The following is a 15,780-nucleotide window of genomic DNA, read 5'->3' as shown; positions in this document are numbered from 1 at the left end:
CATCTGGCTATCTGTGGCCTAGAATAACTCCTCGCTTAAAAGATGACCTAACGTCCTAAGACTTCATGGATTCTGAGATCATTTCCCACAGTATAATGCTTAAGCTCCTCTCACTATGAATACCAGACTTTGTTTTGTGGATTTAAATTAAATGAATTGTCATTCGACTACCTTCAGAGGCAAGCACCTCTCCTGAGCCGTGAGCCTCTTAAGGCTTTTAGCTTTTGCTGGAAACCCTGCCATGTGACCTATATAGAGCCTCAAATAGAAGGGACGCTTCAAGATTTGCACATCAATTTCCCTGTAACGTGCACCGGTACACACACATCACCAGGTCATAAATTTAAATTTCTCACTTCATTTGCCATAAACCGAAATCCACTGCTATTTCTATTACACACCCTTCAAGAAGCCACCTTACCAAATAACGAAAACGAATGACTGAAGCGGTTGGATGGATGGATGGATCGGTGGGATGGGATATCATTTGTAATGGCATCACAAATTAGGGACGGAAGAAAACATACACAACCGAACAACACAACTGGTCGCGAAATAAGGAAAAATCGACACGCATCAACTCTCAAGCATCAACCTGTTACACTTGTTCTCCTTTGTGAGGTTTTTTTCTTAAGCAGGATAGAAGGGCAGATAAGGCCGAGATTGAATTTATTATCTCACCTTTTTTTGAGGAACACCGGTACATCGTTTTTAGCCACACGCGGCGGAATCTTTCGCTTCTTCAGGATGTTGGCTCTAAAAAAAGGGAAAAAAAGAAAACGGAAATGTAAATTCATACACAGAAGAGATAACGATGCTGGTGCAAATTGTGATTGATAACATTAAGAGATTAGATTTAGCCTAAATAAACCATAATGACTTTAAAAAAACCTTCTTCATATGCTAGCGTTAATCAATCAATTTTCTCTCTCTTCCCTCTAGAACTCTACTCATCCCACACATCGTCCAGCTTTTCGCCCTCCATCTCGGACGGCATGACAACGCCCAATTCCATCACAAACGATACCAACGATGGGTCCCTGCATGGGCTGGGATCGGCCGAAGAAAAACCCTACCGGCAGGGAAGTAACCATCATCACATACATCCGCGCCATCACCATCTTCATCATCGACGAACGGGCGGTGGCACGGGCGGACATTCATCGTCCGCCAAGGAAGGTGGCAAATCATCCTCCTTAAAGCATCACCATCAGCTGAATAATAATAGCAGCAGTCACAATCACAACAACAATAACAACAACAACCATGGGAGTAATAGCAAGGGCCTGAACAGCACCTACCACTGTCAGTTCTGTGAGAAGACGTTTCCGCGGCTCGGCTATCTTAAGAAGCATGAACAGGTAAGCACGGTTAGACTTGTACAAATATTAGTGTGTAAATACCGCTCGTGAAGTCTTCTGGATAAGATTCAAACCTGTTGCGCGGTAATCGATCGATTAGTCGCTCCCGCGAATCGAGGATTGAAGAGTCGCTCTTAATTGCTCACCACTGATTGCACGGAAACATTAAACGACAACGCGCCGGTGGCAATGAACAGGAAAAAGCATCAGCTCAGTGTCAAGGTAAGGCGAGCTTCGGAACCGAACCGGACAACGCAAGTCGATCCTGTCAATCTGCTGGCCTTACTGGTCCAAGACATTGATTTGTGGCGTGGTGGCGCTACCTTAACGCGAACCGAGGTCTCCCGGGCACTCCGGGCGTTGGGTGACAAAGTGTGTGACAGCAAACAACGCCACGGTTTGCGTGTGTGTGTGTCAGCGGAGTGAGCAAAAACGCACTGACCGGAACGATTTGAGGAATTCCGTTCAAACCGTCGGGTGATGGAATTCTGCCCGCACCATCATCCAGTCCATGTCAGGGACTTTCCTTGCCTTTGGCACCTTTCGGACACTTGGTTTCGTTTTTGCTGGCGCTGTGTACACGTTCGCGCGTTTATACCGTGATGGACAATTAATTAACCTCCTGCCGAAAGGGGCCCCCAGGAGGATTGGGGGACGGAAATTGCGATTCTTTTGAAAACTGTCGGTCCCGAGCATACATTCCCGGGCTCGCTTGCGAAGGTTTAATCGGTTCGAAATCGATCGATAAAATTGTCACCCTGGCCGGGCCTCCGGTTGCTGCGAGTAAACCCCCGGCTGGACTCGTTTCGCACAACAACAACAACAGGTGGTCAATCATCAATCATCGGCACAGGCAACACAATTTCGCGCACAAAACAAACGGAAGAAACCAGCGCAACCTCGAGCTAAAGCTCCCGGTAATTAAAGAACGGCAAGTCTCGCGGGACTTCGCCACCGACATACAATTACAAAATCGATCCCGTTTCCAGTGCGATTTGGAAGAAGTTAGCCTTCTGGATGGATCAACGGTTTGACAGGGTGACGACTAATGAGTGACTTCTGCGCTAGCCGGAAGGCAGTGTTACTATACTCATTAGACCGCTTTAGGAATGTCATTTACGCCGGGTATCGCTTACACATGGCAGCAGCAGCAACAGCAGCCGATGGACAGTGATGCGTGAAACCGACCAGTCAACTGAAATCACTGATCAATCGCAGGAAAGGATGAGCAATTGTTGCATTCCACCGACGACTTGGACACTCGTACGACAGCATTCTGTGCGCTGTGAGTTAGCGGACGGCTCTGGACAAGCGGTGGATGAGTAGTTAGCGTCAATCTGTTGAGTGGAGTGGAGCAAACAAAAAAAACAGGAAATCTTTAGTGATCGTGTGATGGACTAGGCATCACATTCATTACTTTTCGCTAATAATTGATTGTTTTTTTGAGGCAGTCATGTATGTCCGCGCGTCTAGACGAGCTCTGGGCTCAGAAGCGTTCAACTGACAGCCTATGCTAACGGAAGCTTTTTCAGAAGCGAAAATGGGTTCAAGGTTTTTCTTGGGACGGCCCTGTGTCCATCCATTCCGCGAGACAAATTATTGCAGCGATGATCAAACGATTCTGATCAGTTATACAGCCTGATCATGAACGTCGAACGGCAGTCGAATCGAATGGAGACGTCGAATCGAACGGCAGAAAATTTGGTATCATCCAACATATTCGAATTGACGAATGTCACATCGATTTTTTGAGCTTTTTTGGTTGTCAAACTGGCTTCTGAGCTGTCAAACCGGACCCAAAATATAAACAATACTGCATAACCATTTGGTTTACAGAGAGCGATAAAGTACAAATAAAATACAGGAAAAGAAAAACTATCGTCAAATTAAAGTAAAAACGATTTCAGCGAGTAAACGCTGTAAACGAAAATGATTTCAGCATATTTTATGTCAAGCATTCGTCGAATGAAAGCTCCGGTTATTACTCGAACGGCAGCTCGAACACTGCTATGATACTGATTGAGCTTTTTGAGGAAGCTTTTTTGCCGTTCGACGTTCATGATCAGGCTGATAGCCAAAGATTTGGTCTTACTTTGACGTTCATAGCTGTGTCGAGTTTAACATGATCAAAAGGAACAGATCCCAAGCCGTAAATGTCTGGGGATATTTTTTTTTTTTTTATTCATAAAGAAAAATGTCTGGGGATATTAACGATTGATTCTAGGGATCAGATCGCCCATTTAAACGGTCAGCACTATCCTGCACAAGATGGGCATTTTAATGGAATATACTGAAGAGACTCCCAACTGACCTTATGGTCTAATTCGTATCAGAGGACCTTAGCCAATGATTATGCAGCTAAGACCGAGGAGTAACTGATCGCTATGGTTCAGAGAGAGCTGACAGGTGTCAGGTGGCCTCTATCTCATATCTCATACCATACGCTCAACTTACAAGAGAAGAATGCTTAATATCATCGTTTGGACACACCACACTGTCTCATTTTAAAGCATTTAACACAACGCATGCACCATAAACAAAACCCGTAAATACATTTAAACAATCAGTTTAAATGATTCAAAGTGTAAATACTTCACATCAAATGGGGGATTCGTTCCACCTCAAGACTTGTCCTGCCCCCGTTCGAAAAACTACACTTGTACACAATAGTGTATAATTTATGAGCACAACAAACAGCCACCGCACATCCTGTCCAATTTGTTACCAGTCAACCCGTAACGCCCCATCCCATTCATTGAGAAGGTCACTTTCTTACGAAACTGCTCCCGAAACTGCTGGTGGTGGCGGTGGCGTTAGTTGTAGTGAAGTTTGCTTGTAAAGATATCTGTCCATCCTTACGACGGAACACTTTGAACACGCTGGAACGAGTTCACCGGAAAGGTCGTCCGCAGAAGAAGGATCCGACGGGCGGGCGCCTTCGAATGGTCGATTGTTGTCTTCCAAAGCGGTGAACCAAAAACCCAGCCACCGGAAGCGGCAACAGTGCGGGCAGCTGGAAGGACGGTGGGCGAACACTCTTGTAACTGCTTGTTCTTGTGATGTTTTGTGCAAAGGAGAGCTGCAATCTTAGAGAACGGCCGTTTTGGGTAAACAAAACCCCCGGCAAAAAAGGATGTCGTCTTCTTAGACACTTTACCAAGATAGTAATGACCGTGTGGCTGGCTGTAGAGGTGTACAACAAAAGGGGTAAGCACTTGGGGCAAGTGTGTGTCTAAGAATCTAATGTCTAAGAACAAGTAGACGGCTCGATGTCAGAATCAAAGCATCGCTTGTAAGGTTCGTTCCATTGCCCGACTGTGCTCCCAACTCCGATCGTGCTCCGTGGCCTTCAGTCGTTACTATCCCCGGGAGCTCGCTGCCCGTGTCTTAATGATTTCTTTATTAGGCATTGTGTTCGGTGACAACCGTGGTTAAGTTTATGTTGGGTTCACCTCCCCAACAGCTCAGTAGCCATCTTGCTTCCCGGAAAATCGTACGCGAACCAGTTCCTGTTGTGGGACAGTAAAAAAACAAAACTCACCCGTTCACCACCCCATGTTCATTATCCGCCGTTCGTGCTCATACTTCACCGGCGACGTGCTATTGAGAAATGGTCAAAGCGTCACCATCCGAAGCGTCGACGAGTTCAAAGCGCTTGTTTAGGGCTTAGTCGACATGCTTCACATTCCCTGTCAATTCTCATTAGCACGTCGAGGACGTTTTTATCTTCGACAGTATTTAAGCTTAGTGTAAGATACGCGTGCCTTATTAGCACGATTTGGAAGACGCTTCTTCGCGTGAGGTTCTTGAAGCTGTTCTCATGTGGTGCCTTAAATTCTGTTTCATTTCTTTGCCTGCAATCAGCACCCAATATCGTGAGAATCATTTAAACGATTGCGATTGGGGCCCCAAAGAGTTCCCAAAAAAGCTGCACATCCTAAACGAGGTTCGAGCTAATTAATAAAGCAATCTCCACTAGAGCATTGGAGCACCTGCAGCACCGCCGTTGGATCAAGTTTTTGCCCTTCCACAACAGAGGCGCAAGTTACCGTATCGGACAAACCCGCCGCACCGAGGGCCACCTTTCTTTGCACCCAATTTGGCCGCCGGTAATTAGCAATCGTTCGATCAGCACACGGTCCACTGCGCTCACACAGTCACAAGGGAGCCATTTGCCAATGGCGCATCGCAGCACCTCGCACACACGACGATCGCGATTAACTGGCGAACCGTGTTTCGTGGTTCGACCGATTTGGTTCGACGATCGGTGGTGCGCGCAGGTAACCGTGATTGGCGTTTTGGTGCGTTGGGTTTGCGAATCGGTGGGGATTGTAGCGCTAAAAGTGAATGCTAATGAGCGGAAACCCACCTGCACGGCTTGTCACGGTTTGGTGAGACATCTACCGGGGCTTGTTGAGGAGTGTGTGTGTTCGTGCTGCGGTGGCCATTTTATCTTACGGCACGGTTGTCGCGTTGTTTGGACGGGCCATCTTAAGAGAGGCGTGTTTGTGGTGTGCCAGGTGAACCGGTGAACCGATAGCTTCTGAGGTATATGATGAACTGAGGCGCCTTAAACGAGATGGGAAACATAAATTAGTCTGTTAGTGTTGGACTGTAGTACGGAGAGTCTGACACTTACAAACTTCAACCAGTTCTTGAAGTCTCACCTAAAACTTTTAGTTGCAGAAAATATAAAATCTCTCCTAGGACATCACACGATTTGGTAAACGATTACCAACATTGGTATAAAAATAATGTCGCCAGTGTCCCCAACATAATTCTTTTGGAACAGTCAAAGTGAATATCTGGGAGACAAAAGGGTAATTTCTTGATAGAAACTGTGGAGCCTAAACCAATTATTTTTTCAAAAGGATTTTTACCTAATTTTAATTTATAAGACTTGGTGGTATATCATCATGTAGGTGGTAGGGGTGGTCCGGTGGCCGAAGCGAAAGCGGCGCCGGTCTTCACACGACAGGACCAGGGCTCAAAGCTCATCCTGATTGCCTCCCCGTAAGTTAGGCTGACTACGGGAAAAACTAAGTCACAGTAAGCCAGAAAAGGCTGGCCGAGACCTCTTGAGGTTGTAATGCCAAGGAAGAAGAAGAAGGTATATTGTCATTCAGTTCTTGTTAGGTGATCGGGCGAGACATACTGAATAGCTTAATAGTTCTTGGCAGCCTGAAGAGGCCTAGCATCCCAGTTCGTAGTTCTTCTACTTTTTTTGCCTGAAGTTGTTGGATGGGTAGACTTACTGAGGATCTCGGCATATGCGTCAATCATTACATTCTAGCTTAAATATTGTCAAAATGGGACGCATCTAATTTTCAGAAATTCTTGTTGAAAGTTCACAAAATTTACATGAAATATTTTTTGTGATATTTTCTAAACCCATTTGTTATTAGAAGTTTCCTACTTCCCACTTCAAGAATCGCGCTAAAAATGTAGGTGCTGTTATTGAAGCATCATGCTATTCGCACAATACGAACTGCAAAGAAAGAGACACCAAACCAGCGTGCCTCACTCTCAAATGCCTACACGCCGGTATGGTTCCAATGTTCCGATCAAACCCTAAAGATTGTCTGCACACACTGACTGCTCTCTTTGCCGAGCTCTGCTGCCATAAAGGAAAGCGACACTTAGAATAACCACATTTCCGCTAACGATTCTCATACGTTGCCGTGTCCCCTGGGGAAATGCAATGACAGGAGGCAGAGATCCCGAAGACGCTAGAGATGTCTTCTAGCTGATAAGCGGCCCTGCGGCAGCAGTATTGCCGGTACGCCTCATTGTGTTGTTGCACGCTCATCAAGAGCGGTCTCCTTCTCTCTTTCTCCCACCGGCGGATCATGCGGTCCTCTCCAAAGGAAGCACCAAGAAATTCAAGGTCCCCCTTGGAAATGAATGGGAACGGAAAAAGGGGCGATAAATACCTCGCCCGGTCGGATAGAGCTCGCGGGAGGACAAATTTCTGTTCGTCTCGCTGATCCAAAGGCGCTGATAAGCGGAACCCGCACTCAAACGCTCGCTTGCGCAACACTTGTCCCTCGGGAAGGGTTCCCCATTTTTGGGTCCGCGAAAAACGACGAACGCGAAAAAGACGCGGGCCCATTTATGCATTCTTCACCCCTTCACGAGAAGGCACCGGGAGGTTCCTTTCCATGCGCAGGCAGTGCAAGAGATTCCCGTGCGATTCCCACTCATGAACGGTAGCTTCCTGGTGGTGGAAGCTGCAGAGTTGTCATAATTTGAACCGCCTTGCTGCCACCATAAAAATGAGAGAATGATAGAAAGAAAGCGAAAAAAAAACAACCCGAAATGAACTGTTAAAAGATCGGTAGAATGCAGAATTCTGTGAGACGTGCAAAAATTTTGAAAAGTGTGTTGCCTACCGCGCGGGATGCGCGTTGGGCGATCCTGGCCCGGTAAAAAAAAACGGGAGCATCAGCTTCGAACAGTTGGAGTGTGAATTCCATTCCACCGGTCCGTTTCGTTCATGCCTTATTAATTCCAGCGCTTCGCTCCATTCACGTTCGGTGTGTGCGTTGGGGACATCCCGTGATGCTCTGCCACCTGAGAGGATGGATGGCCAAGAATGATCCGCGAAACGGCTTGATCGTATCAGTTTCTTTTGTGTTTCCTTCCTACTGGCGCGAAAGGTGGCGGTGTTTGTTGGTAGAATTCTTTACGCGCACCTTCACCGACCAACCAACAGCCACCATCTTAACCCGCCAACATCGCTGTGAGATACTTGGGACGCGGTCGCGGTACACCAAACTATGCCGGCATGACTATATTCGATCTTGCCCGCTCGAACACGGTCACCAAAGAAGCGTGTTGGGGGTCGCCTTCTACTGGACTTTTTTTTTGTCTTCCTTTTGCCGGTGGAATGCATCTTTCATATTTATTCAATCGATACCTGAAAGAGAATGAAAGAGAGAGAGAGAGAGAGAAAGAGTTAGAGGTAAAGGAATTAGCCTGGTGTTTTGTGGTATTTTTAATAATTCATTAAAATACCTTCACTCACTTCACTCGGGACGGCTGAGAAGCACTCATCAAGCCATTGATATTGTTGAGGTCTTTTGATCACGAAAGATCGCGCCCTACAACACCCTCATTGGAGCACCGAACGTATTTTTGGGGTTTCTCTTCGATAACATTTCCGAAGATTTTTGAAGTCTCGCTAGCTTCAAATATTAAAATATTTAATAATTTTAAAATTAAATCTTCCCATCCCCCGTTTGCTTTCTCCTCCAGAGCCACACGGAACACATGCCATTCAAATGCGAATACTGTGCCCGACTGTTCAAGCACAAGCGATCGCGCGATCGACACACGAAGCTGCATACGGGCGATCGACGCTACCGTTGTCTACATTGCGAGGCTGCATTCTCCCGAAGGTAGGGGGACCTAACCAATCCTTTCCCTAGTTCCTCTAGTTCTGCACAGCTTAACGTATCCTCTTCCGTCTTCTTCACATTCTCTAGCGACCATCTAAAGATTCACATGAAAACGCACGACAACCAGAAACCGTTCCAGTGCACGATCTGTAACCGGGGATACAATACGGCGGCCGCCCTTACCAGCCATATGCAGAACCACAAGAAGCAGCTGGCACTGACCGGCAGTCCTAACCTGACGTACAGTCCGCGCTCCACCACAAGCTCTCTTTCGAGTGGTGGAGGAGGAAGTGGTGGTGGTGGTGGTGGTGGGAAGAGAGGATCCAAGTTCTCGCCCTACTCGAACGATCCTTTGCTGCTGATTGGTCGGAGTAGTTCCAAGCTGTCGTCCACGCTGGCGAAAGCTTCCTCCGGCAATGCTGGGTGCAATCGTACTCCAACACCGGGAAGTACGGGAGGAACGAGTGGACCTCCGACCGGAAGTCATGCCGATATGCTGTCCTGTCCGTACTGCACAAGAACCGATTTCACCACACTGGAACAGCTGGGAGTGCACGTACAATCCATGCACGGTCATGGTGCGCTAGGATTACTTGGTGCGGACACCCCAATGCCCTACTTCACACCCGGTGGTGGTAATCGACGGGCAGTGACACCGGATGCTAGCTCGCTGTCGCTTGGTAGCCTCGGCGGTCCTTACCCTCCGATCACCTGCGAGTTCTGCACGATGAAGTTCCCGACCGTACCGCTGATGTTTGCTCACCTGAAAACCGCCCATCTGGACCGTTTGACTGGGTCCGTCGGGGCATCAGGACCACCGCAGCGAAACTCACCGAACGGATCACGTCCACCGAGCGGGTTCCATCCACTGGACCAGCTACACTTCAACAAGAGTCTGCTCGGGAACGCTTTTCCTTCCTTCTACGGTGCGATGGGGGGTTCTACGGCGCACGTTTCGGGAATGTCCGGTGGTAGCGTTAAGGTGGAGAATCGACCAGCAACCGGTGATATGAATGGGGGACGAGATGAGAATGGGAACGAATCGAGTGAGGTGGGCAGGAAGCGCAAGCGAAGGGGACTCGAAGATGGCGATAGGGAGGAAAGTGATCGTAAAAATGATGAAGAACACGATGTGGAAGACGAAGATGATGAAGGTGATGATGCTCCGCGGGATGAACACGATCGACCAGCTAATGCTGAAACAGTCGAAACGAAAGGCACACAGATAAAGCAGGAAAGGAAGGAAGAACCCGAAAATGCCATTCCCGAAACTGCATCCCCATCCACCTCGACAAGGTCCTCGCCCTGTGATTCGTTGGGTTCGATTGGGCATCCAGCGAGCCACCCACCGTCCGGGCGGAACAGTCCCACGGAACAGCTCACTCCGACCGATCTTAGTCAGCCGAAGATGAAACGGTTAAAGCTAGAAACGTTGCTGGAGCACGAAGAACTGCCCGACCTGGAGCGGAAGATGATGGTTGGGGCTGGTCGGACACATAGTCGGGACCACCACAAACAACAACGTGGTCCCTCGAATCGACGCGAAGCAGGTGATGCAAAGGAACCAAATCCGTCTACCACACAGCAGCAGCACATTTCCGTTCCTCAGCCACACTCCACAGGAACGAGCTGTAATGTGCACCAGCCTTCGCAGCAGTTGGGTGCTCCTGCTTCTACCGCATCCCAGCACGTCCATCAGCTGCCGGGAGCTTATCTCTGCAATCAGTGCAATGCAGCGCTGCCTGATTTTGAATCCTTCCGAACACATCTGAAGGCTCATCTGGAGCAGAGTGCTGCTAATGCGGCGGCGGCAGCCGCCATGCGACTCTCCTCCGGCGATCACTCAAGCGGTCCTCCAGGCGGTACCACGAATAGCTCCTCAGCATCCGGTACATCCAGTGGATCGCTATCCCACACAACGTTCCTCTGTCAGCAGTGTGGAGCAACCTCGAGTTGCCAGGCCGAGTATGAGCAGCACACGATCGGTCACTTTCTCGTGATGGCGGTAGAATATCGCTGTCAGGCGGCGAACGCTAGTGGATCGTCGTCGGGAAACTCCTGCAGCACTAAACCTTCCTTCAGCAAGGTGGAAGACCTGCACAAACACCTCTACGAGGGTCACATGCAGCTGCTGTACAAGTGTACCGTTTGTGGGGAAACGTTCGAGTCTAAGGTGCAGGTGCAGGTCCACTTTGCCGTGAGCCATTCGGTTGAGGTGAAGCTGTACCGATGTTCGGCCTGTGTGGAGGTGTTCCGATCGGAGCGTGATTTTAGGTAATGTTTGATTGATTCGTTAGCCGTGGATAATTTTTAATGTTCCTCTGATTTAAAACTCCCTTGCAGGCAACACATCCGGAACCGTCACTTGACAGCCGGGTCGATCCAATGTATGTTCTGTCGCATGGTTTGCTCGTCCGAGCTCGAGATGCACTTCCATCTCGCGTCGCACGCCAGGAAGTTTAAGTGAGTATACTCTTCCCTTCGCTGCTCTATTATAGCAAGTTCTAATCCTTTTCTGTGTCCCTTCTTTGCAGATGTCCTGCCTGTCCAGAATCGTTCCACGTGGAGTTCCTACTGGACCGCCACATTCAGACGCACCACAGTCAGAAGGAAACAGGCTCACCGAACCGTAGAGAAGTCACCGCATCGTCTACTGCACCGTCAACCACTTCGAATCCTTCTTTAACGGCCTCAACGGCATCGGGGACGTCGGTTTCCACAACGGTAACTTCGGCAGTGGCAGGTCTCGACTATCTTCACCTGCATGGTCAGATGGCAGCGATGGCAGCAGCTGCTGCGTGGCCCAGTCTTTACCAGACCGCCAACAAGTTCTACAGCAATCCGCTCCAGGTGGACACACTGAGTCAGCTGAAGCATCCACAGCACCTTCTGCACGGATTCTACGACACGATGCTCGGAAAGGCACACCAACAGCAGCAGCAGCAGCAGCAGCAGCAACAGCAACAACGTGTCCCATTCCTTCCGGACACGCCGACTGGACCTGGAGGCAAGAAGAACCCTTTCTCAGGACACTCTCCCAACAGCAGCGCTACCAACGCACTACTCGGGCTTGGATATGGAACAGCACCAACAACTTCTGGGCCATCACAGCCTCAAAGAACTGCTGGACAGCAGCACACGCTTAATGGGACTTCATCCGGACTGTACTCACCTGAGGAACAGAACGCCGGAGCATCGAGTGTTTCCGCCACCGCCACTTCGAAGCTTTACTCTCCTATTGCCATGATCCAACGGTATGGTGATAGTAATGGCGGCGCGACACGTCCCACTGTAGAATCTCCACCATCAACCGGTCAGCTTCTTTTAGCATCAAGCTCATCTCTCGGACTGCCCGACCATCATAACGAACCGACGGCAAGAAAGACGAACCACCCGTCAAGCGCCAAGACAGCTTCGAGCGCTCCCAACACAGTCACTTCGAACAGCTGCTACAGCTGCGGTATCTGCGAGCGGTCCGATTTCACCACGGAAAGCGAGGTGCAAACCCATCGCAAGATTGTCCACAACTTAAAGACGGGCGTTAGCTTACGGTGCGCCTACTGCAACGGAGACTTCCGGTCGAGGAATGAGCTGGAGAACCACATGAAGGTCGCACACAATACGGGCGGTGGCAAGCACAAGTGTTTGATTTGTGACGAAATCTTCCCATCGCCGGCGGTGCTTGCGGAGCACAAGCTGTCCCACTGCAAGGTTGGTGCGTCGGGGCGCTGCTCGCACTGTAGCCTACCGCTGCCCGATGCGCACACCTTCAAGCAACATCTACAGGCTCACCAGGTTGTGACGGGTGGTGGAAGTTCGACGAATTCTTCCACAGGAACGTCGGGAGCAGGTTCCTGTTCTGCTAGCGGACAGAACGGTGGTTCTTCTTCCACAGGAACCAATGCTAGCACGTCCGGGAGCAGCAGTGCGGAGCAGGATCGATTCCCTCAACAGTGCATCTGCTGTCGGCAAACGCTCAACTCCGAGTTTGAGATCAGTCTGCACGCCAAGTAAGTTGGAATGAGGCTTCGGGTTGGTCATGAAGATCTTCTCTTTTTAACACGCTCCTTCTTCTTCCAGATTCCACACCAAATCGCCGGACACGAACGAGCGTACGTGTGCCCTCTGCCTGGAACCGCTTCCATCACAGCCCGAATCCAGCACCAAGATTTGTGACCCCTGTCTAAAGCGTCACAACTTCCCCACGAAGCTGCTCTCGATGAATTTCCTTAAGCCTGGTGCATCTTCATCCCTACCAGCAGCTACGACCATCGGTGGCCCCATCGTCGGAACGGCAGGTATTCCCGCCGTCGATGGAAGGACTCCGGTTTCCGCCTCCATCCAACAGGAACAGCAAGCATCCACTGGAAGGGATGGCTCATCGGCTTCATCCTCCACGTCGTCACCGTTCCAGTGTAATCTCTGCAAGAAACCACTTCCCTCGGGCCAGAAGCTACAGGAGCATCTGATCGATCACACGTTCGCTGGCTGTGAAGAACGAGGCTATGTGTGCTACCTTTGCTCTGCCGTGTTTACGTCCTCCGCTGGATTGCAGGCCCATCTTCCGGTGGCACACTCGAACGCAGCGGCAAAACCGTACGACTGTGAACGCTGTGGCGTGGCGTACTTCTTCCGTGCCGAGCTAGAGCATCACCTGATCGATCATGAGCTGGGAAGAACGATCAGACCGTTGGCGGCTGGCTCATTTGACCATCCACCAGCTGTAAGGACTGGAGACGGTGAGTGGCAGCACTCTAGGCAGCCCTCTCCGGTGTCGGATGATGACGGGTTACAGCGGGAGTCACAGCATCGCCAAATCAAGCAGGAACTTTGTGAGCAAGAGCAACGGGAACAGGAAGGATCCTCACCGCACCGACCAAAGGATGAGGATTTGGATCGGGAAAACGAGCTGGAACCAGCTGGAAATGAAGAACCAGAAAACAAGGGACAGCTAGAAGATGAAGATGACCGGGAAGAGGATGATGATTCTGCTAGTGAGAATCCCCATCACCAAGAGCAGGAAAACGATCTAGTAGACACTGAAGAATGTAACGAAGCAGCAACCAATGATGATGCGATGGAGGAATGTGAACAGCACGAGGACCAGGAAGATGAAGAAGAGTACATCGAAGTAGAACACACGACGCTGGATGATGGCGCGAAAGGAACCACCCATGAACGTCTACATCGTCGGTCCTCGAACATGTTATTGAATGGTGGAAAGGATTGTTCTACACTCACAGTCGCTACTACAACTAGCACGACCCTTCCAGTTGTTACTGCGGCTGAGTAGAGTGGGTTGTAGCACACAAAACAACCCTTCTTTCGGTAGAATTAGCTTCTCTTGTTATCGTTTAGAATATAGGACGCGATATGATAGAATGGAAAAAAGGCTTAAAATGCACAACAGAAGCAAGATACACACTACATTTCCGATCCGATCTCGTCCTTTTGTAGCAACAAGGACATGGTAGCTGCCATCGTAATATAAGAAGTGCAGTTCATCAGCAAATTCCTAACTCCTTAGCTCCATTAGTATTGTACATTCGTGGGAGATTCGTTTAGTCTAGTAGCTTAGCAACGGCGATGGTTAGATTCGTTCCTTTTTAGACAGAGAAAGCAAGCAGCGCTCTTTCTGTCCGCTCTGCTCTGGCCCAGTAAACTAACTAAATCCTACTTAGAAAGAAAGAGAGAGAGGGAGAGATAGGAACTAGTGAACTACCTACTATACCGCGTATTATCATAATATAACCATATCAAAACAAAACACTCCAAGACGCTTTTAGAGAAAATGTAATAATAGTACCAGTGACTTCTTTTTGTATATTTATTACACCGCACGTATGTAAACACATGCACGCACGATGATCATGATCAATAAAGAAAGTAGTAAAAACATTATTAAATTGAAATTGCTTACTTACCCCGAAAATGAAGCGCAGGTTCGGAGGAAGTCGAACATCAGCTGTCGAAGATATCTTGGAGGATTCCAGCTTATAGCTTCAAAGTTCAACGAAGATATCCACGATCCACTGAACTGAGGGCTATTCAAACAGGAGGAATGCCGTCGACCAACTATGCTTTCGTGAAGGAGATCGTCAATGAAGGAATATATCGGGGCAAGAGTAACAGCGACCTTGGAGACCGAGCATTCGACGTCTGTCCGCGTTATAGATCAGTAGCAGTGTTGGGTAGTGAGCTAGAGAGCTACCGGGAGGCCTCACCTCAACAAATTGAGGGTTCCGATTTCGAAAAGGTAGCTCCGCACTCTCATTCGTCCCATTCGTCGAAGAGATAGTCGGAAACTATCACAGAGGATTCCGAAACGGAAAATCAACCACTGACCAGATCTTCACGATGCGGCAAATCTTGGAGAAAATGGCGGAGCAGCAGCTCCACTCCTACCATCTCTTCATTGATTTTAAAGCCGCATATGACAGCATAGCCAGGGTAAAACTGTACGACGCAATGAGCTCTTTTGGAATCCCGGTCAAGCTTACCAGGCGTGTACGAATGACAATGGCCAACATCACATGCCAGGTGAAGGTGGATGGAAAACTCTCAGCTACCACCAAGGGCTTGCGCCAGGGAGATGGGCTTGCCTGTCTCCTCTTCAATCTGGCGCTAGAGAGAGCCATCCGTGACTCGGAGGTGAAAACTTCGGGGACCATCTTCTAAAAATCAATCCAGATTCTGACATACGCTGATGCCATAGACATCATTGGTTTCAGGCTCTCCTATGTAGCAGAAGCTTATCAAAGGATCGAGCGTGCGGCACAGAACCTCGGGTTGGAGATTAACGAGGCGAAAACCAAAATGATGGTGGCACCACCAGCGGCCCAGCTAACAAACACTGATTTACGCAGGGGTTATGTACAGATAGGTGACCGCTCCTTCGAAGTCGTCCAAAACTTCCACCTATCTGGGGTCAAAAGTCAACACCGAAAACAACATGCTACTCACAAACGCCTCTGAGACACGGACTCTGCCCAAAACTGACGAAGCCCTCTTAGCCGCGT

The 15,780-nt window shown here is 49.1% G+C and overlaps 1 protein-coding gene across 2 annotated transcripts in view; it reads left to right on the top strand.

The window, feature by feature from the left end:
- LOC118503734 (zinc finger protein 423 homolog) overlaps positions 1-14,662 on the top strand; it is a 73,608-nt gene extending 58,946 nt beyond the window's left edge. For both annotated transcript variants that reach the window (XM_036037350.1, XM_036037351.1), the window contains 6 exons: positions 943-1,361; positions 8,619-8,761; positions 8,849-11,035; positions 11,105-11,224; positions 11,296-12,771; positions 12,842-14,662. In XM_036037350.1, coding sequence (XP_035893243.1) covers positions 943-1,361; positions 8,619-8,761; positions 8,849-11,035; positions 11,105-11,224; positions 11,296-12,771; positions 12,842-14,054 — 5,558 coding nt within the window. In that variant the 3' untranslated portion in view covers positions 14,055-14,662. The remainder of the gene's footprint in view (positions 1-942; positions 1,362-8,618; positions 8,762-8,848; positions 11,036-11,104; positions 11,225-11,295; positions 12,772-12,841) is intronic.
- The last annotated feature ends 1,118 nt before the right edge of the window (positions 14,663-15,780 follow it).

Source organism: Anopheles stephensi, chromosome 2 (genome assembly GCF_013141755.1).
Source record: "Anopheles stephensi strain Indian chromosome 2, UCI_ANSTEP_V1.0, whole genome shotgun sequence".
NCBI lineage: Eukaryota > Metazoa > Arthropoda > Insecta > Diptera > Culicidae > Anopheles > Anopheles stephensi.
The sequence above is the reverse complement of the archived record's forward strand: the minus strand, read 5'-3'. Positions and strand labels throughout refer to the sequence as shown.